This window comes from Sapajus apella, unplaced genomic scaffold (assembly GCF_009761245.1).
Source record: "Sapajus apella isolate SASKATOON/1434 unplaced genomic scaffold, GSC_monkey_1.0 scaffold25, whole genome shotgun sequence".
Classification (NCBI taxonomy): domain Eukaryota; kingdom Metazoa; phylum Chordata; class Mammalia; order Primates; family Cebidae; genus Sapajus; species Sapajus apella.
Genome location: NW_022436965.1, coordinates 13,468,808 through 13,495,703, shown reverse-complemented (window position 1 = coordinate 13,495,703; position 26,896 = coordinate 13,468,808). Strand labels below are relative to the sequence as shown.

At 42.1% G+C, this 26,896-nt stretch overlaps 1 protein-coding gene across 2 annotated transcripts in view; it reads right to left on the bottom strand.

Moving 5' to 3' along the window:
* The window catches only part of ASTN1 (astrotactin 1), a 320,149-nt gene that overhangs the window by 180,284 nt on the left and 112,969 nt on the right, over window positions 1-26,896 (bottom strand). For both annotated transcript variants that reach the window (XM_032291314.1, XM_032291313.1), the window contains exon 2: window positions 18,023-18,210. In XM_032291314.1, coding sequence (XP_032147205.1) covers window positions 18,023-18,210 — 188 coding nt within the window. The remainder of the gene's footprint in view (window positions 1-18,022; window positions 18,211-26,896) is intronic.

Sequence of the window (26,896 nt, the reverse complement as noted above, 5' to 3'; positions counted from 1 at the left end):
TCTCTTTGCTCTCTGTAAGCCGTGTTCTAGGATGGAAGGCCTAAGAAGAACAATAAATATTTTCTATAGTCAGACTCGGGAGAAATGTCAGACTTAACTTTTAGGGAAACTAGGAACTTCATTACAGTCAGGTCACACAAAAATGCTGTGGTAGCCAATAGATTCAGAGAAGACAGGAGAAAGTCCACAGGCCGCGTTTTGCATTGGAACCCAAAAGATGACAATGGCCATTCCCAGTTGCAAGTCATTTGATGCCAGTCGAAAACAGAGGTTAACAACACTTTTATACGTTGCTCTGTGCTCATAAACTTCCTCCAACTGGTAACTGATTCGATCCACCACAGAAAATTCTAATCATAGGCCCCAAATTCTAATCCAAACCTTGGGAGAAGAATGGGTATCCGTGGTCATATCCCTTGTAACATTCCAGCTGTGAGTCAATCTTGGCATCCAAGTAAGATGCACATTAGAGCTGAAGAATTGTAGCAAAGGGAACAGAAGAGGAAATTAAAGGCTGAGAGGAGATGCTGACGTACGAACACGATTAGAGCATCATATGCCAATATCCCTTCCAAGCCCCTCACTCCTTGCCAGCAAGCTTTGTCTGGCATCAGACAGGAGAAGGAGGAGAAACCCTGGCAGTTGAAAAAGTCTCCTTTTGGGCCCCACACTGAGTGCTGTGGCTCTTATTTCACCTTCTTTTAAAAATTATTAAATCAAATATTTTTTTCCTCTGGAACTAATCAAGCACAAAATCTGAAGAAGAGGCCTGGTTTGTGAAGGCAATCTCTGAATGAGGTACTGACATCTTCATTAGGAAGGGCTTCGTTAAGCCACCAGCTCCAACATCAGCAGCATATTGTCTTCGGCTAATTACATTTTTTGCTGGCAAAGCCATTGTACAAGTCTCCAAATCCTTCCCTTCATTAATTTTAAGAAACGAAACACACACACACACGCGCACACACACACACACACACACACACACACACCCCTGCCTGCCTGCCTGCCTTGCCTTCCCGGGCTGTCAGCTTTGTTTTTCTGTATTTTCAGGCTTCCTCTCTTTACTGGGATTTGTTGTTGTTGTTGTTTGTTTTTTTGAGGTGGGGAGGGCAGGGTTGTGATGGAGTGGGGTGCAGGTAGAGGGTCTGCTGCTTAGGCCTGATTTCTTCACTAGCTGACCATGGCCCCCTCTGTTCTCAGAAGAACAGCCAAGCGCTGCTTACTCCCACCAGGACCTTGGGCACAGGCCTGGTGCTCACCAGCCAAAGATGAGCCAGAGCAAAGGGAAGCTGGAAATCGAGCCCCAGCTCTTCCCCACCTGCCAGGGAAAGTGACAAAAGGCTCAACTCTGCTATTGTTTGTCAGGTTTTGATTTACTGATGAGTGGCCCGATCATGCAGGGAATCCATAGGTCAGCCAGAGACATTTGTGTGATACAAAGGCAATCAGGGGTTCCTGCTTCCAAGGCAACTGACGAGGCAGACATCATTCTCTGGGCCAATTGCCTAATTCTGTACCTGCTTTCCTGACCCCATAGGGTCATTCCCAGCCAACCTGCAACATCAGGATTAATTAATTCAGATCACAGTGTTCACAGAGTGTCTTCCTTCTACATTTTAATAGCTGTGATTTATTTTTTCTATTCTTCACATTCAGTCCTGTTACAAGGGAGAGAAGTACAGAAAGAGAGAAAAACGGGAGAAATGAAGAGGGAGAAAGAGCAGGCATGGGGTAACAGGTTTTTCTCTGCCTATCTCTGAACCTTTCTCTCTCTCATTTCCCTGACATGTCCTTCTTTTTGTCTCCCCTACCTAAGCCCTTTCTGTGCTTTCAAGTCCCAGCATACATCCTTCTCCTTCCTGAAACCTACTTTGATTACTCTGATCCTCAGACATACCATTCTATTCCAATTCCTAGTGCATTTGTGGACATTTACCAATTAATCCTTAATCCCTAATTCTGTCGTTTCTCATATCATAGCTCTACCTGGACTCACAGACAGAGACCATATTCTAAATTACTTCTATGGCCCCAGCCTTAGCAGAATGACCAGCACTGGGTTGACACTCAGTGAATGCTACACGGCTGGATTAACTCCAGGGAGGCATATTCAGCTGCCTTGGCGAGGTTGACAAAACACAAGCAGCACGGCGTTCACACTGTTGGTCAGTTCAGACTGAAGACCTCCATCTGAAATCCCTCTTCCTTCTTTTCTGCTGGCTCTTGGACAGCTCTGAGGGGCACTCCCTTGGTCATGGAGTCCTCCCAGGAAAAAGTCCACTATGGTCAGGTGGTGGTTTCCTTACCCATAAGGATTCCAGATGCAAAGTGCATGCTACAGATCCCTCACCCAGAGGATACTGCTGTGTTTTCAGAGCGTGTGAAGACTTACCTTTACCCAGCCTCCCTCTAGGTCCTATCTTTTGATGCCTTTAGCCAGCATTTGTGAGACAGCTAAAGGCTCACTTACAGTGACAGAATTTTTTTTTCCAGTAAAATAAACCAACCTGCACTTTGATCTAACTGTTCCTGCTCTACTTCACAGAGGTCTGCAGGAATAGTTACCAGATAATTCAAAATCTGTCATCACATTTAAAATGTCTATTTAGAATCGAATTATAGCTACATACATGTAGCTGTACTACATGCTTTACAAAGTGAATAGTGTAAAAATGAAAGTCTCTTCTCTTAGAAACTGAAGTGTTAATTTTGTGTGTATATTTCTGTTTCTGCAGAGTGACTGCAGGTAAGATGGTGAAGTTCTTGTTAACTTCATTCTATAATTGGGGAAATTAAATTAGGCTTAACAGGAGAACCAAACACTGTCAGGACCAACACTTTTCCACAGTTTATTCTGCCATCACACCATGAGAGATGCAGGCTACAAACTGGGTACAACCCACTGGCACACTGAAGGCTCAGTGTTCCCCTGGTATCAGCTCTAACTCCTATTTTTTCTCTCTCTCAGTCAGCAAAGCATAACACAATGTAAGTTGAGTGAGAATGACCTTATTATAGGTCATTTGTAACTTTGACTCCGCTCTAATGGAGAAAAGAAAACCAGTCACAATTTTCAGCACCTTACCTATTATTAGTATCAAATGCACTTGCCGCATCTTACAAATGATGCAGACAGACCAGCCGTCGTGACACTGTAGTGGAGTGTGAAAGCAGCCACTGAGGACAGGAGAACGAGGAACTGTTTGGCTTTGCCCAGGAGGCTGGGTCAGGGACTTCTTGGACACTCAGGTTCTGGGAGGGGCCCTCTTCATGGCAGAACAACATGTGGTCTCACCCCACCCCTTATACTATGACCCATGACACTCAAAACTAAAGTTTCCACTCTGAAAACCTTTTATAGTAATTTTGCTCAGTATTAACGTAAAAATTGCATGTATACATGAGCACACATGCAGAGGGGGAGAGAGATGGCCTCATGATCTAGCCACTTCTGCTGTGTGTATGACAACCTTCCCCTAAGGTTCCTGTTCCATGAATATGTGAAGGGAGGAAGAGAGGCGAGGGTTCAGTGGAGAAAAGGGAGCCACAGCAACCAGAGAGGATGCCTGAAGAGAACATTTTGCCGAAGACCTAACAGGACAGAGGGAAAGTGCACTGACTGACCACCTGCTCTTCGTCCCAACAGTGCCACTGAAAGCCATCCCGCCATTTAACCTCTTTGAGCCTCAGCTCTCCATATTACCAAACTTGCTCAGCCTTCCTTGCAAGGGTGTCTGCTCATTCCCAAAGTCCCTTTCAGCCTCTTAGCAAAAGGCCAGGCCCTCGGCTAGGATACAGAGAAGCATAATCCCTCCCAGCAAGGAGCTTGCACTCAGGGGAGACAGGCTTATGTACAGGTAAGGATGATGCATAAATATTCACCTGGAATTGCACAAAACTACTTCACCCAGCCCAGAGAGAAAAGGGGGTCAGAAACACTTTCCTAGAGGGAGTCATGGGGCCAAACTGAATTTTAAAAAGAGCAGAAAGAGGTGACCTCACTCAGAGGAGAGGCAAGACATTTTCAGCCAAAAGGCCAGCATGAGTGAAATCACAGAGGTCTTAAATAGCAAGGGAGGTCAACAAAATATGACTGATGTTCGCGGTAGCTCAGAGAGGGGAAGGCAAAGAGTGGAGATGAGGATCAGGCATGAAAGGTTCAACACACCCTGGAAGTTAGCCTTCTGAGTGGGGGGACCTACTCAAGGTTTTCCACCAGGGAGGGGATCTAGTTCAAGCTGCATTTTATTAGGTTTGGGCTGATAGTGATTGAAGGGAATTTTTTTAGTGGAACAAATCAGAAGAGTGAAGAGGTGGGAAACCACTGTATCAGTCCAGTGAGAGGTGAGGGGGGCCTGCACCCATAGTGGTCGTAGAGAGGGAAAGGAGGAGAGGTTCTAGAGATGTTTGGAAAATAAAATGAGCAGAGCATGGTGAAAAGGAGGGCACAAGAGGAGAATCCCATGGCCATGCTGGGCACAAGGACAGCAAGTCTGCAGCTACAGAAAGTAGAAAGCTGGGCAATAAGAATGAATGAGAAGATTGAGCTCCATCTGTTCCCAAATAATGAAAATGCACACCTGTGCAGAACATCTTCAAGTGAAGTAACTGTTGTTTTCCTCTGGACTGTTCTTTCTTTTCAACCCTAGTGACCTGGAATGATTATCTAGGTAAGGCAGCATCTAACACAGATGCCGGTGAAAATTTCTGGACGCAAAATACAGGCCTTTAAATCCACTTACAGTATCACAGAGGAATAGCTACATGGCCCACTTCCCACTCTAACGTTTTTCATTAGATGAAATCAGGTGAAAACGAACATCAGAATCAAGCTTGATCAAAGAGGCAAAGGAACTCTCCAAGGGCAGCCGCCAGAGGGGCTCAGGATGTAGAAAAGGAAAGCAAGAAAGAGGAAGAGGCGCTGAATCTCCAGTACCTCAGAGGAGCCTCTCACTCCTCATGGCAACGTGGGACTGCCTTGTCTTTGTCTTCCCCTGCTACAGTGACTCTCCTGGGAACCAGAAAGGCCGGCCTCAAAGGGGAGTCTGGGAGTTGCCCTGCAGGTCCCAGCATGGTTACTCAGCAAGGCAGAGTCCACCATCATCCTGCCAGAAAGTTTCCTTCTAAAGCAGGTATTTCTTCCCCTAAGGCATAACTGTTATCCTAGGAATAGGGCACATGGGGCAACTGAAGCAATCACTTCCATGAGAAAGAAGTATATTCTATAAAGGCTGGCTGGGCTGGACCTGCCAAGAATCACTCTGCCTCCGGCTTTACCTGAGTCATTTTAGGCAGGAGGATAAATATCTTCTTCTGGGAGTATTCAAAGGCCTCCAGAGGTGATTCTGGGAGAGTTCTCCTTCCGAAATCCCCCAAAGCTGGAGGCTGAAGGCCCTTGTCATGGCCTGCTCCCTAATGTGGGGGAGCTACTCCATCCTAAATCAAACTCAGGAGGCTCCTAGAGTACTTTTTGCTAGCAGAGGCTAACAGTTATGTCTAGAGAGACTTGCTGGAGACACAGAGGAGCAGAGCTGGCTGAAGGCAATGGCTCTAAACCAGCAGTTCACAGATCAAGGGCACCTGCAGAGAGCCCCCGCTGGGCCATGTGAAGGGCTCAAATTCACCAGGCTCCTTCCAAAGGACCGGCCAGATTCACAATGGGATGTGACTGCTCCCTCCCAGGATGGAACTTCTTCCATTCAAAACCTGTTCACAAGCCTGCCAAGCCTACCGTTTTGCCCATAGACCATCAGCTCATACTCATACATGGGAAAAAGAAAGGCAGAGTTGCTGCAGGGAATGGAAGAAAGTTTCTTCATGCATTTCTTTCTGTGTCAACCAGGGATTGCTAGCATCCCATATGTCCTTTGCTTTCACGTTCCTAGAATGTGGGAGCTAAAGGCAACTTGCAAGGTCGGCTAGTCTGAGACCCCCAAGGCACAGAACATAGCCCATCTATGTGCTCCACGTACTGGTGTGCCAATGGCTGTTAAAGGGGTGGGACATTTTTATGTATCATTTATTTGTACAAATACTATTTGCCTAACCTGTATTGAAACAATTAACTATAACATCAAACTTAGGATTTTATTGGCATATTTATCTCAGATATGGCTAAAATAAGTTTAAATTGGAAAGGTGAGTCAATTTAAATAAAAATACGCAGAAAATGTTAACATAGGTTGCATAAAAATATGTCAATAAAACATGAATACCAAGGTTTTGAGAACACTTATCTCATTCCAGCCTCTCCTATGTAGATGAACAAACTGAGGCTCAGGAAAGTCAAGGAGCTTGCCTGAAGCTTCACATATTTTTGAGAGAAAAAGGTCTATAATCAAAGCTTCCTGACTTCAAGTCTAGTAGTCTTATCCTAACATTAGGCTGCTTGCCTCATCATCAAGCTTTCATCACAACCGAGAAGGGGACGATGTAACGCAGTCTGTGTGAGTACAGCCGGGTCCTAGGCCCACGTCACTCTGCTATTAAGGCTACAAGCGGAGCCCTGGCTGGGACCTGTTGGTGTTGACTTATACCAATCCCAGGTGGAGTCTGGGGAGGGTGAGCCTGCCAAGGTGAAGCTGGGGGCCTCAGAGGCCGAGGCTGGTCACTCTAAGCCCTGGAGCATTGAGGAGAGAGGGGCTGGGGATGGACACAGCCAGGTGAAAGCCCAGGGATGACGACTGGGATGCATACATTTCGTGACACATAGGAAATGAAAGACGATGCTTTAACATCATTGTTGGGACACAGAGGTTTTCTGAGTTTGTTCTGTGTGATAGCTTACCTTACTTTGGAATGTATCTGAAAACCCACAAATGCCAAATTATGACATGTTCACTCTTACAAATCCCAGGGGCCTATGTATCTAAGTCCTGAATCCTTCCATCTTCTTTCTCAGACAAGATACAAAAATGGAGGAAATGAAGGCTGAATGCTTTCATAAGCATTTGATGACTGATCTCCCACATAGATCTCCCATATAGCCCTGTGTTCTTTAGGGTACTAGGGTAGCAGAACTCACATCTCAGGCCACCTTACACAGTTACACAAATCCCAATTGTTGGAATTGGGAGCCAGAGCCTACCAGGTCCCAGACACAATTCTGTGAAGGACCCACTACTGTCAGCCATAGTACGACATATTAATAAACTGACATCTGATTCATCCCAAGTTAGAAGGCTACTTGACTCATCCTTTGCTATTCATGGACATCAGCAGCAGTGATAGAGGTATCTGTGGGAGAGAAATCATAAATAGCAAGGCAGCAGCAAAAGGCACCTGACATTCCTAGATTTATTATAAAGAGAGACCCCTTACAATCTTGGGGAAGGCTACTGACATCTGCCTCTCACATGGCTAAGCCATTTAAAAAACTTTAGCAGACACTTAAAAGTGTCATAGATGATTTTCAAAAGCAAGGCTAAAATTGCTTTGTCCACCCTAAACTTTATCAGCAAGACCAAGAGCCACCATTAACTCTTAAAGATATGTAACAGTCCTCACGCAAACCGACTTTTTATGACATCTTCTCTGGAAGTCTAATTCTACTTCTATTTTTATATATTTATATGAGGTATTTTGCAATAAGGGGGTATTTTAGCATATCCAAGCATTTCAAAAAAGTCTACTCTCTACTCAAAGTTGAAACAAAGCAGGAGCCATCAGACTCACAGGGAAGAGAAAATAGCATATTTGCTATAAGTATCCTGTTTATACTTTTCTTGTCAAGTCTAAGCATAGTTTTGTTTTCATTAACATCTGTCTTTGCTAAACCCATCAATGTCTCTCAGGAGAAGCTAATGTGCTTGCATTTCACCTGAATTTGTGAACACCGCATGTCTTGAATTTCCAGCAAGAACAATTATTGTCAGTGCCTTAAGTGACAATTATAATCAATCTATGGAGGTCTGGCTAAAACTAGCAAATTATTGTCTTTCACACTGCAAATAGAACCCTAAAGCTTCTACAAAGTTGTTAAGCTGTAGTCTTTCTGTGGGTTCTGCAGACAAAATGAGGAGATTGATGTCAGCAAACCTATGGCCTCCAGTCCAAATGTGGCTCACTGCCTGTTTTTGTAAATAAAGCTTACTGAAACACAGCCACATGCATTCAGTTATGTAGTGGGTATGGCTACTTGGGCAATACATTGGCAAGAGATGAGTAGTTGAAAAAGAGCTTGCATGCCTGTAAAACTAAAAATGTTTAATGTCTGGTCCTTTACAGACTCCTGGCATAGATAATTCCTGCCAATGTCCATGTTAGGGTTTTCTCTGTGGACACGTGGCTGGCTACATCTACTATACCTAAGTCTAGCTATCTCCAGCCAAGGCCCATGGGTATGAGTTTGAGGTCAGATTTAAAGGTGACCTCAGGTCTGTGAGACACATCCCAAACTTTAAAGATGGGTAGAGGGTGGGGGAAAGGTAGCGTGATCTGGAGAAAAGATAATGGCATCAGGACTCAGAATCTCTGATTTCTTACATCAATGCTGGCCATGAACATCACCCACTATTCTAAGTCTTCTTTTCCCATTGTGAATGAGAGTAATAACAATCTTCTATGTGTGGATACGTGCGCAGAGATGGAATTCCCTGAATGACGTCACTTGGTTTGGTTAAAAAATAAATTGATAAATGAAGTTCTTCCAGAGAAGCTGGAGCTGGAATTATCACCCTAAATCATAAGATACCTAGTAGGTATCAGACATCAATTATCAAACCAGACCTCAATTATCGTCCTAAATCATAAGCAACCTGGTAGGAAACCCTATAAACAACAACAAAACAGAAATGACCTAACAATGCCCTGAATGTACATGACTGCATCCCAGCTTTGTAATGGCCCTATTCTGTTGTCCTGTTGTCCCTAATTGCCTTGGTCTTTCCCCTGAGCACAATCCTCTAGGACCTCTCTGACAGGTTGCCATGATCCCAGATGCTTTTCTAACTCCCTAAGCTGGTGGCCCCAGGTCACACATTGCATGCAAGATTATTACAGGCAGCTTACATGGCCCCCTAAGAGTTTACTGAGCTAATATTTAATGGGTACTTCCCTATGAGCCAGGCACTGTAGGAAGTGCTTTATAAGAATCATCTCATTTAATAATTAAAACAGCCCTATAAAGTAGAATTTATTATTCCCATTTTATAGAAATAGCAGTTGAGTTTAGAGTGATTAAGCAATCTGTCCAAGGTCAATGGAAAAAAAAAAAAAAACTAGTAAATGGCAGAACTAACATTTAAATTGGTCTCTCTGATAGCAAAGCCCTTGCTGTAAACTGCCTCACTAAAATTCAATATCATAAAACCATAGTCTTTGTTGGCTTCTCAATGACCAGTGTCTTCTGAGAGCCAATCCCAGGCTTCTTTGCAATATTTGTTCTTCTTGCCCAATCCAGTTCTTCTACCTTTTGAAGTAGCTCACAGACCTCACCATGAAAGTGTCTTGTCCAATTCTCTATGCTCCTTCCTTATCTTCAAACAAAGGGTTTCTACTCTGCTAAGAGAAGTAAAATTATTCTATAACCTGGAAAATTGGAGAAACCATCCAATCCTAACAGCACCAAGTAGCAGAATTGTGTAGCAGGGTCAAGTTTGGAGTTAGATACACTTGCCTTAAATCCTGGCTTCACTTCTCACAGCCTATGTGACTTTGGGCCTATAATTTACTTTCAGTCTCAGTGTTCACATCTGAAAGATGGAAGAAATGATAGCCATTTCACAAGGTTGCTATGGAAATTGATTGATAGTACGTATGCAAATGATCCCATACAGTGCTAGAGACACAATGAGGGCTTAGTGAGCAATAGCTTTATTACTATGAATATTACCAGTTTCTAATATTGATTGAAACCTCATGGAAATTATGACTCCTGCTTTCAAAAGGATCTTCAGGGATTTCTGAAACTGAGTACTTGCAAGTAAATTGCCAGCTTCTATATCAAGTGAACTAGATTGCTGAACAGAATATTACATCAACTTGTTAAAAGACATCAGCATCCTTTTGAAAATTTGGCCTCTTAGCTATTTTTCTTACTGTCTGGAGAGATGAGGGTAGCAAAAGGCCTCTGTGAACTTCAGGAAAGAGAAAAACAGATTTGCAAAGATGAAAGACTGAAAAGGAGTGGAAAAGATGATGGAAACTATAATTGTCTCTCAGTTCTGCCAAAGGCTCTCTTCAAATAGTAAGCATTAATGATGTGATTAAATGCTCCCTGAAAGCAGAACCTTGTCTTCTTCATTTCCTATCTACTTTGTAGTTAAAAAAACTGAAGGCTGAAAAAATAATGTTAAATAATCAATATCTAAATGAAGGAATGAGTCAATGATTTTAAAAAATAGTGATAGGTCAATAATGTTTGAAAATACTTTTCTAGTTTCTAAAAATTTCCTGCAACAAAGCGAAAGTTTGTATATGAAGAAGCTAAGTCCAGTGTTACGTGACTTTCACAATTTTAGAGTTGGAATTCCCCAATTATCCTTTTCCCTTCCCTGCCAATAACCCCACCGCCAGCTGTGAGGTGGTGTGGCTGAAGCCAAGGTTAGCAGGTGGGATTAGCCAAGCTGAACAGAGTCTGAGCTTCTGGGGTTAGCTGCCTGGTATAGCCACAGAAAGAAAATTTGTGTTCCATCATGGCTGTCGGTCTCAGTCCTTGTAGTGTTATTAGTGTCAAAGTGAAAATGGAGAAAAGTGCCAGATGAGTCTCAGCACTCAAAAGTCAACAAAACAACAAAAGTTGGTGAAAGGACACATAATAAATATATATTGTGTGCTCACTATGGGTCAGGACATGAGTGCTTTCTGAAGTATAGCACCAGGACTCTTCCTACTGCCATGATTCAAATCATGGCCCTACAAACTAATAGCTGTTTAACTTTGGGTAAATCACCTAGCCTGTTATGTTCTCAGTTAACCAACCCTATTTTATGGTGTGGTACAAAATAAGATTTTGATGATGATAATGACAAAGATTATGGTGCCTATGTTATATTTTGATTCTCCTAACATCTCTACTAGTGAGGTCTTAGTCTGCTTGTTGTACTGAAAACAAGAAATCATGAAATCAGTTTTTCGGCCTCTGCTAAAGGAAACGACTCTGACCTGTGCCTGGAGCAGGAGTATACCACATAAGCCCACCTCCCCACTATAACCACCAGGGGAAGGCTAGGATCAAACTCACCTGTGGGATAACCTGATACAAAAGCTTTGAACAAACAGAGACTATGGTAACAAATTAGATCCCCCTGCTTCTTTCACTAAGGAGTTAGAATAAGGGAGGAAGGCAGGAAATTTAACAGCAGTGGAAACAAAGTTGGAAACACTGTGAAGCTGTGAAAAGTCAGGACAGGTCATGAGTGAGGTGACTTGATGAGTAAATGGAGTGTCAAACATATAAAAGCATTGCAATTGAGAAAGATTTATAGAATAGACTAAACAAAGAAGCTAATTCATAGCAAAAAGAGCAACAGAAACAGGTGTGAAAGAGCCAAACCACAAGCTATGGAGGCTGAGCTGATAAAATAACTCAGATCCTCAACAACTTCCCAGTTCCAGCCTTCATGAAAATCTGCTCTTTGAATACGCTTCTTAAAATGAGGAGAGTGTTGTCTCCTTTATCTCCATATGAATTTCTACAGTACAACTCTACTACAGAGAAGGCCTCAGTGGATCTCCTTCTTTAAAACTAAAAAGCCTGACCAGTACATTCATTTTATAGGTGAGATAATGAAGCTTCAAAAAAGCCCAGCAAATTACCTACAGTGGTAAAGCCCGCATAAGAAGTCCACTCTTCCAACTGTAAAGCCAGCGTGCCTTTTCACTACATCGCAGCTCTCACTTTACTGGAATATGGGAGGGCACTAAACAAGAACAGAATAGATGAGCAACCCAAATGGCAAATGAATTCATGTATACCTGTGCCCGACGCATCTTGGCAAGAGATACAGAGCAACCTGTGGTGCCAGGTGAGGGAGGTTTGTATGTCAAACCTTAGTTGGCATTTGGCATAGTCCCCAAATGGACCCTGGCATCTCCAGGCTTTTGCACATCAGCCTTTCAGAGAAAAACAAAGAGTAAAGAGGTTTTAAGAGAGCTTACTGATTATTTTAGGAACTGCCCACAACTTTCCTAATGGAAGGTAAAATACACAGTGATGGCTTTGGCATGTGGGCAGTATGACCAGTAAGTCAGTTCAGCCCCATGATGCATGGCTTGGATTGCAAGAAAAGTCTTCTTTGAACCGAATCAAGACCTCTCTTTTTGGACTTTCCCACTTAATACTCTAGCTCTGTCCTTTCTGGTAACATACAACATGCCTAAATGTCTCCATTGTTGCTTAAAGATCAGAAGGACTGATCCTGATAAATTAGGACATCCTAAGTTGAATGAAACAAATACTATAAATTGACCATAAAGATGAAAAAGACCTTGATTAATGAATTTGTTAATGAATTTTTGTAACAGATCTGCTGAAGGCAAAAGGGCTGATAAAAAAGACATCTAGCCCTCTCTCCTGTGCCCACAGACACTTAATAAGAACCTAATGGTCTTGATGACACACAGTGACTGCCACACTTGGAACTGCCTCTCTCTGCATTCGAAGTGGCTGTGCTCTAGGAGTGAAATGAGGCATGGCTTCAAGCAAACTCACATGCTATCCTCAGGCAACTGGACTGAACTTGAACGTAACATTAAGGGCAAGGATAAGGCTTTGGTAGAAAGTTGTTAGGCAGCCCTGGAAACATGATTCTGGAGGCTCTCACAGGTATGTTCTGTGGGCTCTGTACTGACTCAACCCCAAATATTTTTTTCCCACACTGGAACTTTAGAGTGCCCATTCTATTTGCTGGACTCTAGGGCTGTGTAGTGGCACCTGCAGCCTCTTTTGTCCCCAGATATTGTTCGCTACATTGTTTCTCCCAAAAGTGAACTCTGTACCTTAGGTTCACCTGGAGATCTCAGAAAACAGGAGCCTGGGTGCCTCTGATGGCAGCCAGCAGAAGGCCATGGGGGCCTCCAGATACTGGCCAAAGAGTCACCAACAGCTGGGGCTACTGAGATTTTTTTCCCCACAACCGTGCCTAAGAAGGCTGAACTACAAAAGATATTCTCTACTAGTGGAAGTTATCAATATAGAAAAATTATATATATATATATATATATATATATATATAATTTTATATAATTTATATAATTTTGTATGTGTGCATATATATATACATATATATGTATATATATACCCAAAGCATTTTAGAAAGGCTGCTTGCTGTTAAAAATGTATTTAATCAACCTATATGCATATAGGAAATTTATTAACATTGCCATCTTTAATTTAAAAGATGAAATATACAGACAATGCATTTAAATTCTACTGTGCACCATTAAACTTGTTTGCATACTTTAAGAAGAAAAATGTACATTGTATGATAAATTAGCACGAGTACAATATGAAAATGTAAATCCACACAGAGTCTGAATAGCTGACATGAAGTCATATTGAAACCTGGTCTTCTGTGGAGTAAACAATTTGCCTTATAACTGAAGAATTGCTTGACTTTTGGTTTAAACTCACACTCAGTTTTCATTTACTGATTCTGCTTTCATTTGTTCAAGAGTTTGCAAAAGAGTATTCTTGTGTACTTTCATAGTTCTGAATGTCAATTATCTTGCAAAATTTGAAATAAATCTCTTTAGCCAACTTTGAATCATGCAAGGAGGTTAAAATACATCATTTGACCCTCAAAGCAATAATGTAAGATTTCAGAAGGGAAATCCAATTATTCTATGCAAGGAAGAAATGGTACCTCTTTGGAAAAAATAATTCAAAAATTTTAGGATGTGATTGAAAAATAAGAAAAGCAAAAGGTTTTTCAAAGTTTTAAATTGCCCAGCTCCCAGCTGGGGTATTGGTTTTCTGCAAGCCCACAGTTTTGCTGATGGCTGATTTATACTGGGCATAGTATAAAAGAGAACTTGCAAATTCTCATTCATACAATGCCATAAGGGTTCAAAAAAGGTTTCTTTTACTTTTCATTCTCTCATTTCTTATATTTTGTGTTTAAAACAAAACATAGTAAATGCAAAATATAGAAATAAACAGTGGTCTCTGCACTGAAGAAATATAGATTTTTAAAAGTATATATACAAAATGAGAGCAATGTAAACTTTAAGGTTTTCATAAAACCATTAATTCCCTCTTGCACATATTGGGAATATTTAGGATTATTAGTTAAGCTTTTAATTATACATTTTCTTAACAGAAGAGGAAAGGTTGGACGTATTCATGTTTTGATAATAACTTTATCTTTTCTCTTTTTCAAATTATGCCATTTTGATCCAATCTGAAAACTGCATCAATATTGATCATTAGAATTAATGAAAAATGGCCTTGCTACTGTTATTTCAGAACTAAAGGGGTTTGGGCAATAAGATTTCATTTAACTGTATGTCGCTCCTCAATATTATTACAAATCAAATAATTCTACTATATTCTGGCATTTATAATGCTGTCATCCAGATGCCTCAAATAGCTGCCTAGCTTTCCTCCAAAGGATATGGTATAAAGTGTGTCAAATAAAGTCTAGTAACACTTGAGTCTCTTAAGAAGAAGCCATCAGAGACTCAAGGAACAACATCTTCAAACAGGATACCCTCAGACTTGATTTCTAAGCTGAGGGCAGATACACAACTTCAGACTTTGAAACTGTTTCTAGAATAGAATTCTAAGGATAAGAAAGGCAGTGTGTGGGGTATGTGTATGGAATGGGAATGGAGGACAATGAGATGGCTAGGTGGGCTGGAGTAGGCTCCACTAACCAAACCATCTTTGACAGGGAAGGGAGGGAGTAGGAAGGAAATACTTATATCTCCAGTTCATCCTGAGATTCCTGTCCTGTGGAAGTCAAAGGCCTTCCTGAATTTTTTATGGAGATATGGGTCTGTCTATATACAACAGGCCAATCCAAAGACAACACAAGTCTTCCCTGCCCTTACCTTTGCCTATGCCCTTTTATCCTCTGTCTCTTTAGTCTGGTTAAAAATAAAAGAGAATAAAGTAAATTAAGCCAAATGAATAGTCTCTTGCATTTCATTTGGAAAAGAAAATGTCATTGGTGGTCTGCCATGGGTGACAAGTAGCATATGAAGGAGAGGTCTCAGAGGTAGGTTTAAAGTTGACTCTTTTTCTCTCTCCATTTCAGTGTCCACTGTCCATTAATCCTTGCTCAGGGGATCTCATTTGAAAAAACACTGTAATGTAGGGTTTTTCATGGGGGTTGTTTTATTTTAAAGGCACAACCTATTCCCTAAAGTCTTTAGCATTTTTGAAGAGCACATATTTTTTTAATTTTTTATTTCCATAGGTTTTGGGGAAATAGGTGGTATACGGTTATATGAGTAAGTTCTTAAGTGGTGATTTGCAAGATTTTGGTGCACCATTGTCCGAGCAATACACCACCTCCACAAACATACATACACACACACACACCCCTCTAGAGAACTTACTAAGCACCTCATTCCAGGGATAGATGGATGGTAGGGTGCTTCTTACACTGAAGATACAATGCAGCAACAAGTATAAGCTTCAGACTATTTGTCTTCTGCAAATTCTCACACTATGCCTCCAGCCCTCACTAGACTCCTCTTCTGACATATTGTTTGTCTCAACTTTTTCTATTTAGGGTCTTTTTAAAAAATATAAGCATAACATTTATTTTTGGAAACGTCTATACACCTTTCTTTACCTTAAACATTTCATCAGTGTGACAAAGACTGCCTCTGTGAAATGCTCTTGGACCCAAACAAAACAAAACCACCCACAACCACAGTTGCTTCCCACACTGATGGCAGGACATGGATGGCTGGTGAGAAATCCACCATTGTGCTCTTCTTTTTAGTCAGACCATATTATAAATTTGAAGACAATATGACCTCTAAATTCATCACTCCAGTCAATCCCAGGGCCAATTAAGCTGACCTGCCTGAAGCCTACCATTCTCTGGATACTACAAGCTACAATAAAGAAGAAAACCTTCTCAGAGAGGAAAACACCATTCTTTAATAAGGATATGCAAGTCCTGTAACTCCCATGCTATAAACCTTGATTAATTTGTGAATGTGAGTCATAGGAACCTCATTTACCTGCCTGACATCTGGCCTTATCTGGATATTAAGGCTTAACATTTGCAATTCAAGAACTCTTTTCTCCACCACACAGTTTAAACCAAGTGCCTCATGTATATGCAGGCAACCTATCAAGCCAATTACTTATGGGGACACTAGTTGAGTAATAAATAGAAGGCTTACATTTTGGGATTTTATCTGAGACTTTATGGAGAGATTTTCCATCTTTGACTAAATAACATTTTTCTTTATCTACAAGGTACTCAGGTTCCCTCAGTCTGAACACAAAGCTAAATAGCATGTAGTGATGGTACTAGAGCAACAGAGGAATTAACGTTTGGACTAAGACTCAGGTTGGTTCTGTGTTGAGTTTCCTAACAGTGAAATAATCTATACCCTCCCATATACATGGCTCATAAATAACCAGTCAAGTCTCAACCTGCTATTAGGCTACCCTAACAGCAGACAATGTATTTGTTTACCAATACAATATCAATACATAAAATATCAAGTGTAACAGGTTTTATTTAACTCTTCACTGGGAAATTCATTCATTTATTCCACAAATATTAATTAAGTATCAACTGTGTAAACGCATTATTCTAGGGACAGGAGATACATCAGTAAACAAAACAACACTAAACAAAAACCCTGGTCTGCCATCATAGTACTTACTTTCTAGTGAGATTCTAGAATACGAGTTCCTAGAACGTTAGAAAGAATCTTCCGGCCAGGCACAGTGGCTCACACCTGTAATCCCACCACTATGGGAGGCCGAGGCAGGCAGATCATATGAGGTTGGTAGTTCGAGACCAGCCTGACCAACAAGGAGAAACCTCATCTCTACTAAAAATACAAAATTAATCAGGCATGGTGGCACATGCCTGTAATCCCAGCTATTCGGGAGGCTGAGGCAGGAGAATCGATTGAATGGGAAGGCAGAGGTTGCAGTGAGCTGCGATTGCACCATTGCACTCTATCCTGGGCAACAAGAGCAAAACTCCATCAAAAAAAAAAAAGAAAGAAAGAACCTTCCAATTTTTTTGAGGCTTCAAATTTTTAAATAGCAAAAGGAATGTTAATAGTAAAGTATCTGAGTGGAGCTACAGAGAAGTGCAAGTGTCTACTGGCATGCCTTCTATTGAATGAGGACAGAAAGCCAGTTTACTGGCTTCCTCTTGGCTGGAAGAAGAGAAAAGAGAACTTGGTAGCAGCAAGCAGCTTGGAGAGTCAGTCATTTAACAGACATTTGTGGAGCAACTACTCTAAGATTCTCCAATGCTTTAATGGGATAATTTCCATCTATGACAATCCATCACCCTCATCTAATTTTGTTGTTGTTTCTGTTTGAGACACAGGGCTCACTCTGTCAACAAGGGTGAAGTGCAGTCGTCCAGTCTTGGCGTACTGCAACCTCTGCCTCCTGGGTTCAAGCAATTCTCATGTCTCAGCCTCCCAAGTAGCTGGGACTACAGATGTGTCCAGCTAATTTTTGTATTTTCAGTAGAGATGGGGTTTCACCATGTTGACTAGGCTGGTCTTGAACTCCTGGCCTCAGGTGATCTATCTACCTCGGCTTCCCAAAGTGCTGGAATTACAGGTATGAGTCACTGTGCCTGGCTGCCCTCATCTAATATTATCTCTGGTTTGTTAAAGATTCTTCATATCTGAGCATGTTTCTAGAGAAAACAGTTGGGGAATGGTACTGTTAGAAATAGTTGCAATTTTTACTTACACCACAAGTGGATGCATTCCCACAAATGGGAAAGTTACTTCTTAACATGATCAATGATCATTACAGAGTTGGGTCTGATAGGATGATATGTATGACACCAAGACCCTTAATATCAAGGTAACATAGCTATGGCCTGAGAGGCTAAGGCTGTGCTGCTCTTACCATAACTGAGATATGGAGGATCCTCAGCTCCTCTTCTGCTGACTCATGTTGGGGTTCTTCAGTGGGGTCTTGTCCAGGAAGGCTTGGGGCACCATCTTGGTGATGAATGTGAAAAAGTAAAGTGCCATTTTCCAGCCACTGCTGCCTCCAGCGCACCAAAGGGATATCCTCTGTGTTCCCTGAGATCTCTAGAGGATAAACACCAAACCCACAGGTTAGAATTTAGATGGGACCAAGTTTTTCATTTTCTTCCTAGCCACTTGTACCAATTAGCCAGTTTCGTCTGAAGCCAACAGAAGTTTCCAACAATGTATAGTTAGGTCAGACTTTACTCCAAAACACAAGGAAGATAAGACACCTGAGAAGACAATTATCCCCCATAGGTCTTTCCACTATAAATCTAGTGAGCCAGGCTCTCACCCATTGAGAAAAATATCAAGGCAAAAATTCAAGTGCTTCCCCTTATTTCTATGATCTTTTTACACAGCTCAGTTTGAATACCTGATAACCCCCCGAGGTAAATACAAGGTTGTTTGCCTCTTGTAAACTTGAAAGTATGAGTTCCCCAGCAATTATTTCTAGACATACCAGTAAATTTACCAAGGAGAGAGTTGGTAATTACTGTGAAGACAACTGGCATTTATGGAATAGTCCTGGGAGGTGACTGCAGAGCAACTGGGGCTGGCAGGTTATTTCTAAAACCACAATCATTTGCTGCATAGTCCACTGGAGATGTTTGCTAACTTGCTGTGACAGGTAAAGTAATGTTTTAATTCCATTTATTTTTTTTCTTCAGTTTTGCAGAGCAGAGTTGGTACACATGAAGAAGACAGTGAAGAACTGGGTCCTTATTACAGACACTCATTTGGTTCTCAGGGATGGAGATTGAGGCACGGGACTAGCATCAGTGACTTAATAGCAAAATACCAAAACTGAATATGCCCCTAGCACTGTAGTTGGTTCTAAGGTAGTATTGCAAAATACACTGTGTGTATGTTCCTCTCTTTTGCATTCTCAAGCAATATTATGTCAAAGCTTTGAAATATACCACAGCATAGAAACCTGATTAACCTCATCTCTCCCAAATTTCTAGGGAACTAGTATTCTGTTGAACAAAGTTTTAGTAAACCATTGCTTTATATATATATTTTTTTGAGCAAGGGTCTCACTCTCACCCAGGCTACAGTGCAGTGGTGCAATCACAGCTCATTGTGCCCTCAACCTCCTGGGCTCAAGCAATCCTCCTGCCTCAGCCTCCCAATGGGAGGCTGGGACCACAGACATACCTCATCATGCCCAGCTAATTTGTTTTTTTAAATTATTTTTTGTAGAGACAGGATCTCCTTATGTTCCCCAGGCTTGTCTTGAACTCCTGGTCTTAAGCAATCCTCCCACCTCAGCCTCCCAAAATGTTGGGATTAAAGATGTGAGCCATACAGCCTGGTCATTTTTTTTTTTTAAGGCAAGTGTTCTTCTCAAAAAATGTATTACCTTTGGCCCAAAAATAATAATAACTTCACAGACAAAAATAGACTTAATAAGACACACTTAGAATGTATTTCTCATCAAGTATCACAACCATAAAAAGGAAAACATTAATTTTTTAAATATTTATGATGTTTATAAATATATTTCAGTATTTATGGGAGGGTACAACTGATGTTATTTATTTATTGATTAGTTTGTTTATTCAACAGGCATGAAGTAGCCATGTGTTATGTACCAGGCAGTGTCCTAGGCACTCAGATACTAATCTAAATGAGATCCTCAACAAATTCTACAAAGCAGCCCACCATGAGTGAATGAGTGTGACACCAGGGGCAAAGTTTTATGGAAACACAGAAGAAAAGAGTAATCTTGCCTGGGTAGAGGGTAGAAGAAGGGAGGAAAGTAGCCTCTGAGAATGATGATACTGGCATTGGGCTTGATGGGCAAGTGGACTTCCTTTCAATAGGTACAGAAGTAGGGGAAGTATGTTCAGGCATTGACAGGAGAACAAGGATGAGGGAAAGGGATAATACCAGCTGGTCCTCTAAGGGTAGGGCAATGAGAAGGCTTTATATGAGCCCACAGGTCATTAGCCTGTCTCAAAAGACACTGATATGATTCCCCATCTTATCCTACCATCCCACAGATGAGGAAGAAGGTACACTTAAGAGTGTGTGGCAGGGCTAAAAGAGAAAGAGCTCAGAGCTCCCTTCCATCTTTGGCCCCTCCCTAACCACCTAAAGGACTTAGTCATCCCACTGGGTTGCTAAGCTGTCCATAAACTCAGACAAAACATCCAGGAAGCTGCAGTGGGCAGGGGTGTGAGGACGCACGATCCCCTGAACCCTAGTCCTGGCTCTCTATAAGCATGGCGCTATTTGTTAAGCCAGGCTGTGACCAGACTTCTCCAGGAAAATAATTTCTCTTTCTACTAAGGAGGCTTCCAGATTTCCATGCAAGGAGAAATCTGTGGGCATGTCTCTGGAGGTGCATGCCTGGTGCAGCACTGGCCCACGGCTCTTCAGAGGAGGCCTGACAGTCACAAACCCCACTCCCCACTTGGGCGCTTATCCTTCCAACCGCTACTCATGCCTTTACATCAAGGCCCCAAAAGCTTCTCCAAAGAAACACACACTCCTCCTCCCATGAGTGCCTGTCCTGTCATTGCAGTGGAAGGCAAACTCTGTCTCCTCACCCAGACATAAAAATCACAAGCAGTCATAGCTCCTAATAGGACACCTAATAACATAATTAAATCACCCACAGCAGGACACCTCCAGCCTCCTGCCTGCCCCTGTTCCACCCCAGTGTGGGATTTGTCTCATAGCATCTGAGTGCCACTCAGCCCTTCCTGCAACTATTCAGAAGGATCTAGCATCTTCATACCTCTAAAGCACTTGGCAAACCAGATTTTTATTTCCCAGGAGATCCTCATCAAGTAGGTCAGGCTTATTACCTCTGTTTCCACTGTGGAAGCAAGACAAGGTTCCTAGACCAAGGTCACCCCAGCCTGACACAGAACAGAGGCTGAAGCGGATGAACAATTAGTCCCCTCCACTCCCAACACACATACCAGAAGACATAATCTCAGAGCATGCACAGACAGACAGCACACTTGATTAGACAAATCCATGTAGTCTTTTAGGAGCTTTTATGCTACAATCTCTTAAGTTTTTGAACAAGGTCTTCATATCCCACGATTTCTTTTAGAATTGAGATATAATTCACATACCATAAAATTCACCCTTTTAAAGTATATAATTTGGTGGTTTTCAATATATTCACAAAGTTATACAGCCACAGTCTAGTCCCAGAACATTTCATCAGCTCAAGAAGTTCCATGCCTACTAGCAGTCCAAGGCTTTTTATGAGAAAGAAGGTCTTCTGCTTCAGGGTCCTAGGCATTGTAGCACCAATGGAAGAACAGGTACAGTGAAGGTTTGACAAAGTACCCCCAGAGGGAGGTGGGCTGAGAGCACAGCCTCTGGCCTCGGCTTCCATGTCAGCCCTCTGAACCTCTCTGTAGGTTATTCATGCCCATCCCTACAGAGGGTGAGTTCATGATTCTGTCTGGACTAGACTCACCACAGAGGCCAAAGGATGAAAGGAAGAGGGTACCATGCCTGCCCTCTTCCTCATCAGTTTCAAGATAATTACCTAATGATAGCTTCTTCCTTGACTTTTTTCTCTTTTCTGGCAGATCTGACACAGAAGCACTATAGTGCTAAACCAGGAACTTACTTACGTATGCTACATCTGGCCTGGGTCAACCAATGAAAACCCACACAGGGCACAGTAAGTGTCTTGTGAGTTTCCTCACTGATAGGACTGAAATCAGAGCTTGGAACGTCAATGTAATCATACTGGTGTGGATGCCAGCAGAATATCTCAGGAAGAGGAAAAACTCGGAAATTGCTTTACCAATGCAAGGCTCCCCTGAGGCTCGCAAAAGCAAATTTGAGAGGTGATAGTTATTGCCTGCCCAAGGCCAGATGAGGGTGCCCAGGAGGCTTTTCCACAGCACACTGAATAAGCCAATCACAACAGGATCCTACACAGTCATCTCAAGATACTGCAGGTGGCAGGAGCACCAGTACCATCATCATGCTGTGGGGCTGAGATATCCAGAAAGGGAAGATATCCCTTACTTCTTCTAGTGTGTCCATTCTTTTCCTCCACAAACCTCACATCCCTCAGCACCCCCTAAGTGTTTGGAACTTCCAGGAATCTATGGAAACCAGGGTGCTAGTTATCGTTGGATACAATACATATTTTTGGAACACACTATATTTGCCACATTTAGCAAATTGTGCTACATGGCCCCTACTCTAAAAGAGGTTTCAATCTAATAGGAAATTTAAGACATGGCCATGAAGATGTACTCGAAGAAGCAATAGCAGTGCTGAATGCAGAGTGGATTGGCAGGACATAAATGGATGGGAAGGAACCAAATGGGAGAAAACGTTGGAGAGGCAATTCCAGATGAAGAGAACAGTGTGTACAAAGGAACAGAAGGATAACACATGTTTGCAGAACCACAGGAGGTCTGGTTAAGCTGCACGGGGAATGAGGTAGAGAAGAACAGCCCAGGACGGTGGCAAAAAACGCAGATTGGTGGCAACTGTGAACGTTGTGAATGCCCATTTAAGGAGTTCAGAACAATGGAAAGTCACCTACGGTTTTATTAAGCAGAGGAATGAACTAGTCCACAATTTAGAATGATTAAAGACCCTGAAAGAGAATGGCAGGCAAACGGGACTCAGTCAGGTCTCACTATAACTTGAATCCTACATTCTGCAGTGACTAAAATAGCGAGTTCAGGTGCAGGAGGCCTAGGTATGGTATGAGTAACTTTCAATGAGTTGTCTTGCTTTGAGTGTTCTAATCTGAAGAAGGAGGATCTGTGTGTTGATGAACTTGAAGATTCTGTTGTAACTCTGACATTCTTTGATTCTAAGTGCACATGGTTGTGCCTCATATGACCACCTATAAAGAAAAGTTTAATATCTCAAACCACGTCAAGCCTTCTCTAAGTCTAACCCAAACTCCACTTCTCCTTTCCCTTTGCACATAGGATGAACAGGCTTGGAAGGATTTGATCAGAGCCTTCAAGAGCCAGGCCACGTTCCCGCTGGACCTCAGGCTGGTGAGAAAGACTCTCATTCATGCTGGTACAGATGCATGGTTTCGAAGAAAGATAAGTTAGAGCTTATGCATGCAATACAGAATTGGAATAATGAGATCTTGGGCAGGGTAAGTCACAGCAGAGAATAATCTGGGATAGGGAAAGGCAGTGGGAAGGAGAGTGAGATGAAATCACTTTTAGATTAGCCTTAGTCACTGTTCTAATGTTAGCTTGTGGACTGTGAGCTTGTAGCACTTTCTGTGGGGTTAGATTAGGACACTGGAAACTTAACTGCAAAAATTCCTCTTCCAGGGATTATAACTTCCCCATATCATCCAGGTGCCCTGTTCCTTTTTTGGGTGTCCCTTCATGCTGGCAGTCCCTGAACTGAGCTGCTAAGAAAACACATCATGTCAGCATCAGGATTTCCCCCAAAATACAACCTCATTGAAGGCCAGATCCATGATGTCCTCTTTCAAAGAATTTGACAATTTGAATTCAAATATGTATTTTAACCTGGAAAATTGTCAAAGAACTTTAATTCACTGGATGGCTTAGAGTGGCTTAGAGCAGTCCTGGCACTCTGGAACCCTTTCTCACTCCCAGCAAGGCTGAGTGCAAGCTGAATCCAGCTGAGTACTTACAAGGCTGCTGTGGCTGCGGAGGTCAAGGCAGGAGGAAGCATTAACTAGTCTATTTTTAGCCTCATGTTGAGGGCACCTGATGAACTAACCCTGCAGTGTTTCAAGGTTGAGGTTGACACTCCCTGATGGCCATGACTGACTATTAAAAGACTTTGCTTAAATTAGAAGTTTCAGAGTTGCTGTTAATCTAAGAACTCTTCTCCAAACCAAATCTAGTATGGTTTCTGAGGGGGTTTCACAGAGCAGAGTTTGAAAAGAACTGGATCCGTTGGAGAACAAATAAGATGCACTCCTATGAGGGGCCCTTGCTGTTAGGGTTGGAGGGTGTCTCTGGGTTATTACTTTTGCTGGTTATTTTCAGTTTTATTAAGTGTGGTCTTATGAAGAGCCTTATATCCTCTATGAAAGAAATACAATGGAAAGGGAAAAGAGGCATGTCTAAAAATAGAATCTAGCTACTCCTCCACGCTACGCTATCTCGGCAGCCAATATGAGCTTCCCTATGTGATAAAGATTGAGCTCAGAACTTTAGTAGTGATAAGCCTACTGTCTAACACTAAGAATAACAAATGGGTCTTGTCTATCAGATACTTACTATCATTAAGGTAACCAAAGATAGGGATATGATAGAAATACCCCCTTTTTCTGTTCTTTTTTACTTTCCTCTTTTCCCTTCTAATTTCAGAGTTTGAAAGATATTGATGGTAGGTCTAGTTTCCCACATGGTTTCATAATGGTCTTCTCACTGAAACTATTAACAGCGGTATTAACTTTCAACACCTTTGTAAGAAAATAACCTGCTTAAGTCAGGGGTTAATAACAGTAGGGGATCACTAATTATCCTGCAAATCTTCACCCTAGAATCAAATGTGACCCACGTCTTAATGTCTGTGGAAAGGCATCCCCTAAAGACCCCAACTTGTTCCATAAACATAATGACAGCAGCACATTAATGTCCTGGCCATCTGTGAAAGAAGATGAGGGACAGCTGAAAAACAGACAAAGGAGAAGGATGCAGAGAGGAGGAGCAAAGTCAGGAAAAGTGAGGAAATGAGACTAACTGGGAAACAATGGCCCTTGGACTGAGCTTGCTGAGCCTCCATGCCTCTTGCCATAGAGACCATCTGGTATGGAGTTCCAAAGTGATAAAATCCCGCATCCCAGAGTTAGAACCACAGAAAACAGGACGCCCTGCTGGGCATAAAGTCAGCCAGCACAGATGTCAGAAACACTGATGGTTTGCCTGAAGTTTGTGCCTGTATTGGCCTGGCTAAGTGAACAACAATATGAAAGACAGTACAGCCAGGAAACTCTTTTGCGAAGATGTTCAGAGAACAATTGCGAATGGAGCTCTCATTGTGGTTCCTGTATTCAACTCATTGCCATAGAGCTGTTTCCTCACATTTTACTCTCATTCCTCTTTCTCCAAACAGGCTTGAGCAATGGCCACAGAACTATGTGGACCAAAAGCTTTAGAGCCAAATAGCTTAAAATTTCAAAAATCTCTCATCCAACAGAAGCACAGGAGGTTCATTTTTCAAGAAACCAGAATCTTCCTGACATGCTGGGATGGAATAGAAATATCCACTTGTGACTTGGAGAAGGAAAATTGAAATTCTACTTCCCCTGCTTGGTGACATTTGCCCTCAGTGGCAAAAACAACAGAGCTTCAAAGCATGAATGATCCAGTGATGAGAAACAATGGCAGTTTAGAGAAAGCCCTGGACAGGAACCCTGGAGAAGGGGACTGCTGTAAGCTCCCCGGAGCTCACTTTCTCATCTTCAAATCATGGAACCAGATTTCTCTAGGAACTGGAACTGTCCAGCTCTAACCATGTTATGCAATGACACAAAACCAGACATGACACTTGGCTCTAGTTAGACCCCAAATCAGGTGCATGCTGCTATTTTTCTGTGTGCCAAATGGATAAAGGTCTCTGCAGAAATTTTTCAAATCAGACAGTTTCTCTTGGAGTTTGGCTTTTTTTTTTTTCCTGTTGTTCCAGCTGCTTGGGAATCTGAGACAGGATCTCACTCCAGTGCCCAGGCTGGAGTGCAGTGGCGCAATCTCAGCTCACTTCAGCCTTGACCTATGGGGCTCAGGTGATTCTCCTATCTCAGCTTCCCAAGCAGCTGGAACTACAGGTGCATGCCACCATGTCCTGCTAATCTTTGTATTTTTTCTAGAGACGGGTTTTACCATGTTGCCCAGGCTGGTTTCAATCTCCTGGACTCAAGCAATCTGCCCACCTCAGCCTCCCAAAATGCTGGAATGTTTCAGCTCAGTCCAGCCTATCGTTTTATAAGGTAAGGAGTGGCCATATTGAAACTCATGAGAGTGACCTATTAAAACTCCAATCAGAGTTCCCAGTAAGAAAAAAATCACCCACATATAGATGCTTCCAAATGATTTTCAATGAATTATTAACCTTTGATCAGTTATGTTTATGCGGATAAGGGTATCCTGATCTTTCTCTTGGTGGCTCCACCCCTTATAGAGCTAGACCCTAAAAATCTGCAATGTTAACTTCCTTTGAAGCTACCCATCCACTAAATTCTCCTTTGCCAAAAGGCTAGGATGCACTAAAATGAACCAACACAGGAAGCAGGAGTGATGAGAGAAAGGAAATAAACACCCTGGAGCATCCATAGTTTGTTGTCTCTGGGGGCAGTTGGGGACGGGAGCTGTGGGAAGCAGAGGGTGGCTTTTTAAATCAGTCTTGATGGAAAGCAGTGAAGCTTTCTATGGATGCTGCTGGAAGTAGGTCACTCTACGCTACTCTGTGCTGGCATGAATAGCAATCGAGCAACTACACGAACATTCTATTTACCTAGCCATGGAGATGAAAACATTCCTGTGGGGGGAAAATGCAGCCAAAAGGTTTTTGACACAACCAGACAGATGAGGAAGCATTCAAATGACTTGTGATTTCATCCAAAATGATTTGCTTGTTCCTACCACAGTGTTTCTCTGGATCTTTTCAAACCTCGGCAAAGAGTTTATCCACATGATACTCATTAAAGTCTCATTTGAAAGGGGAAAAAAAAAAAAAGCCCAAAGCTTTTTTAAAAAAGGCAGGGTTATCTGAGCCACAGATGTACTGGTAAAAGGATTTT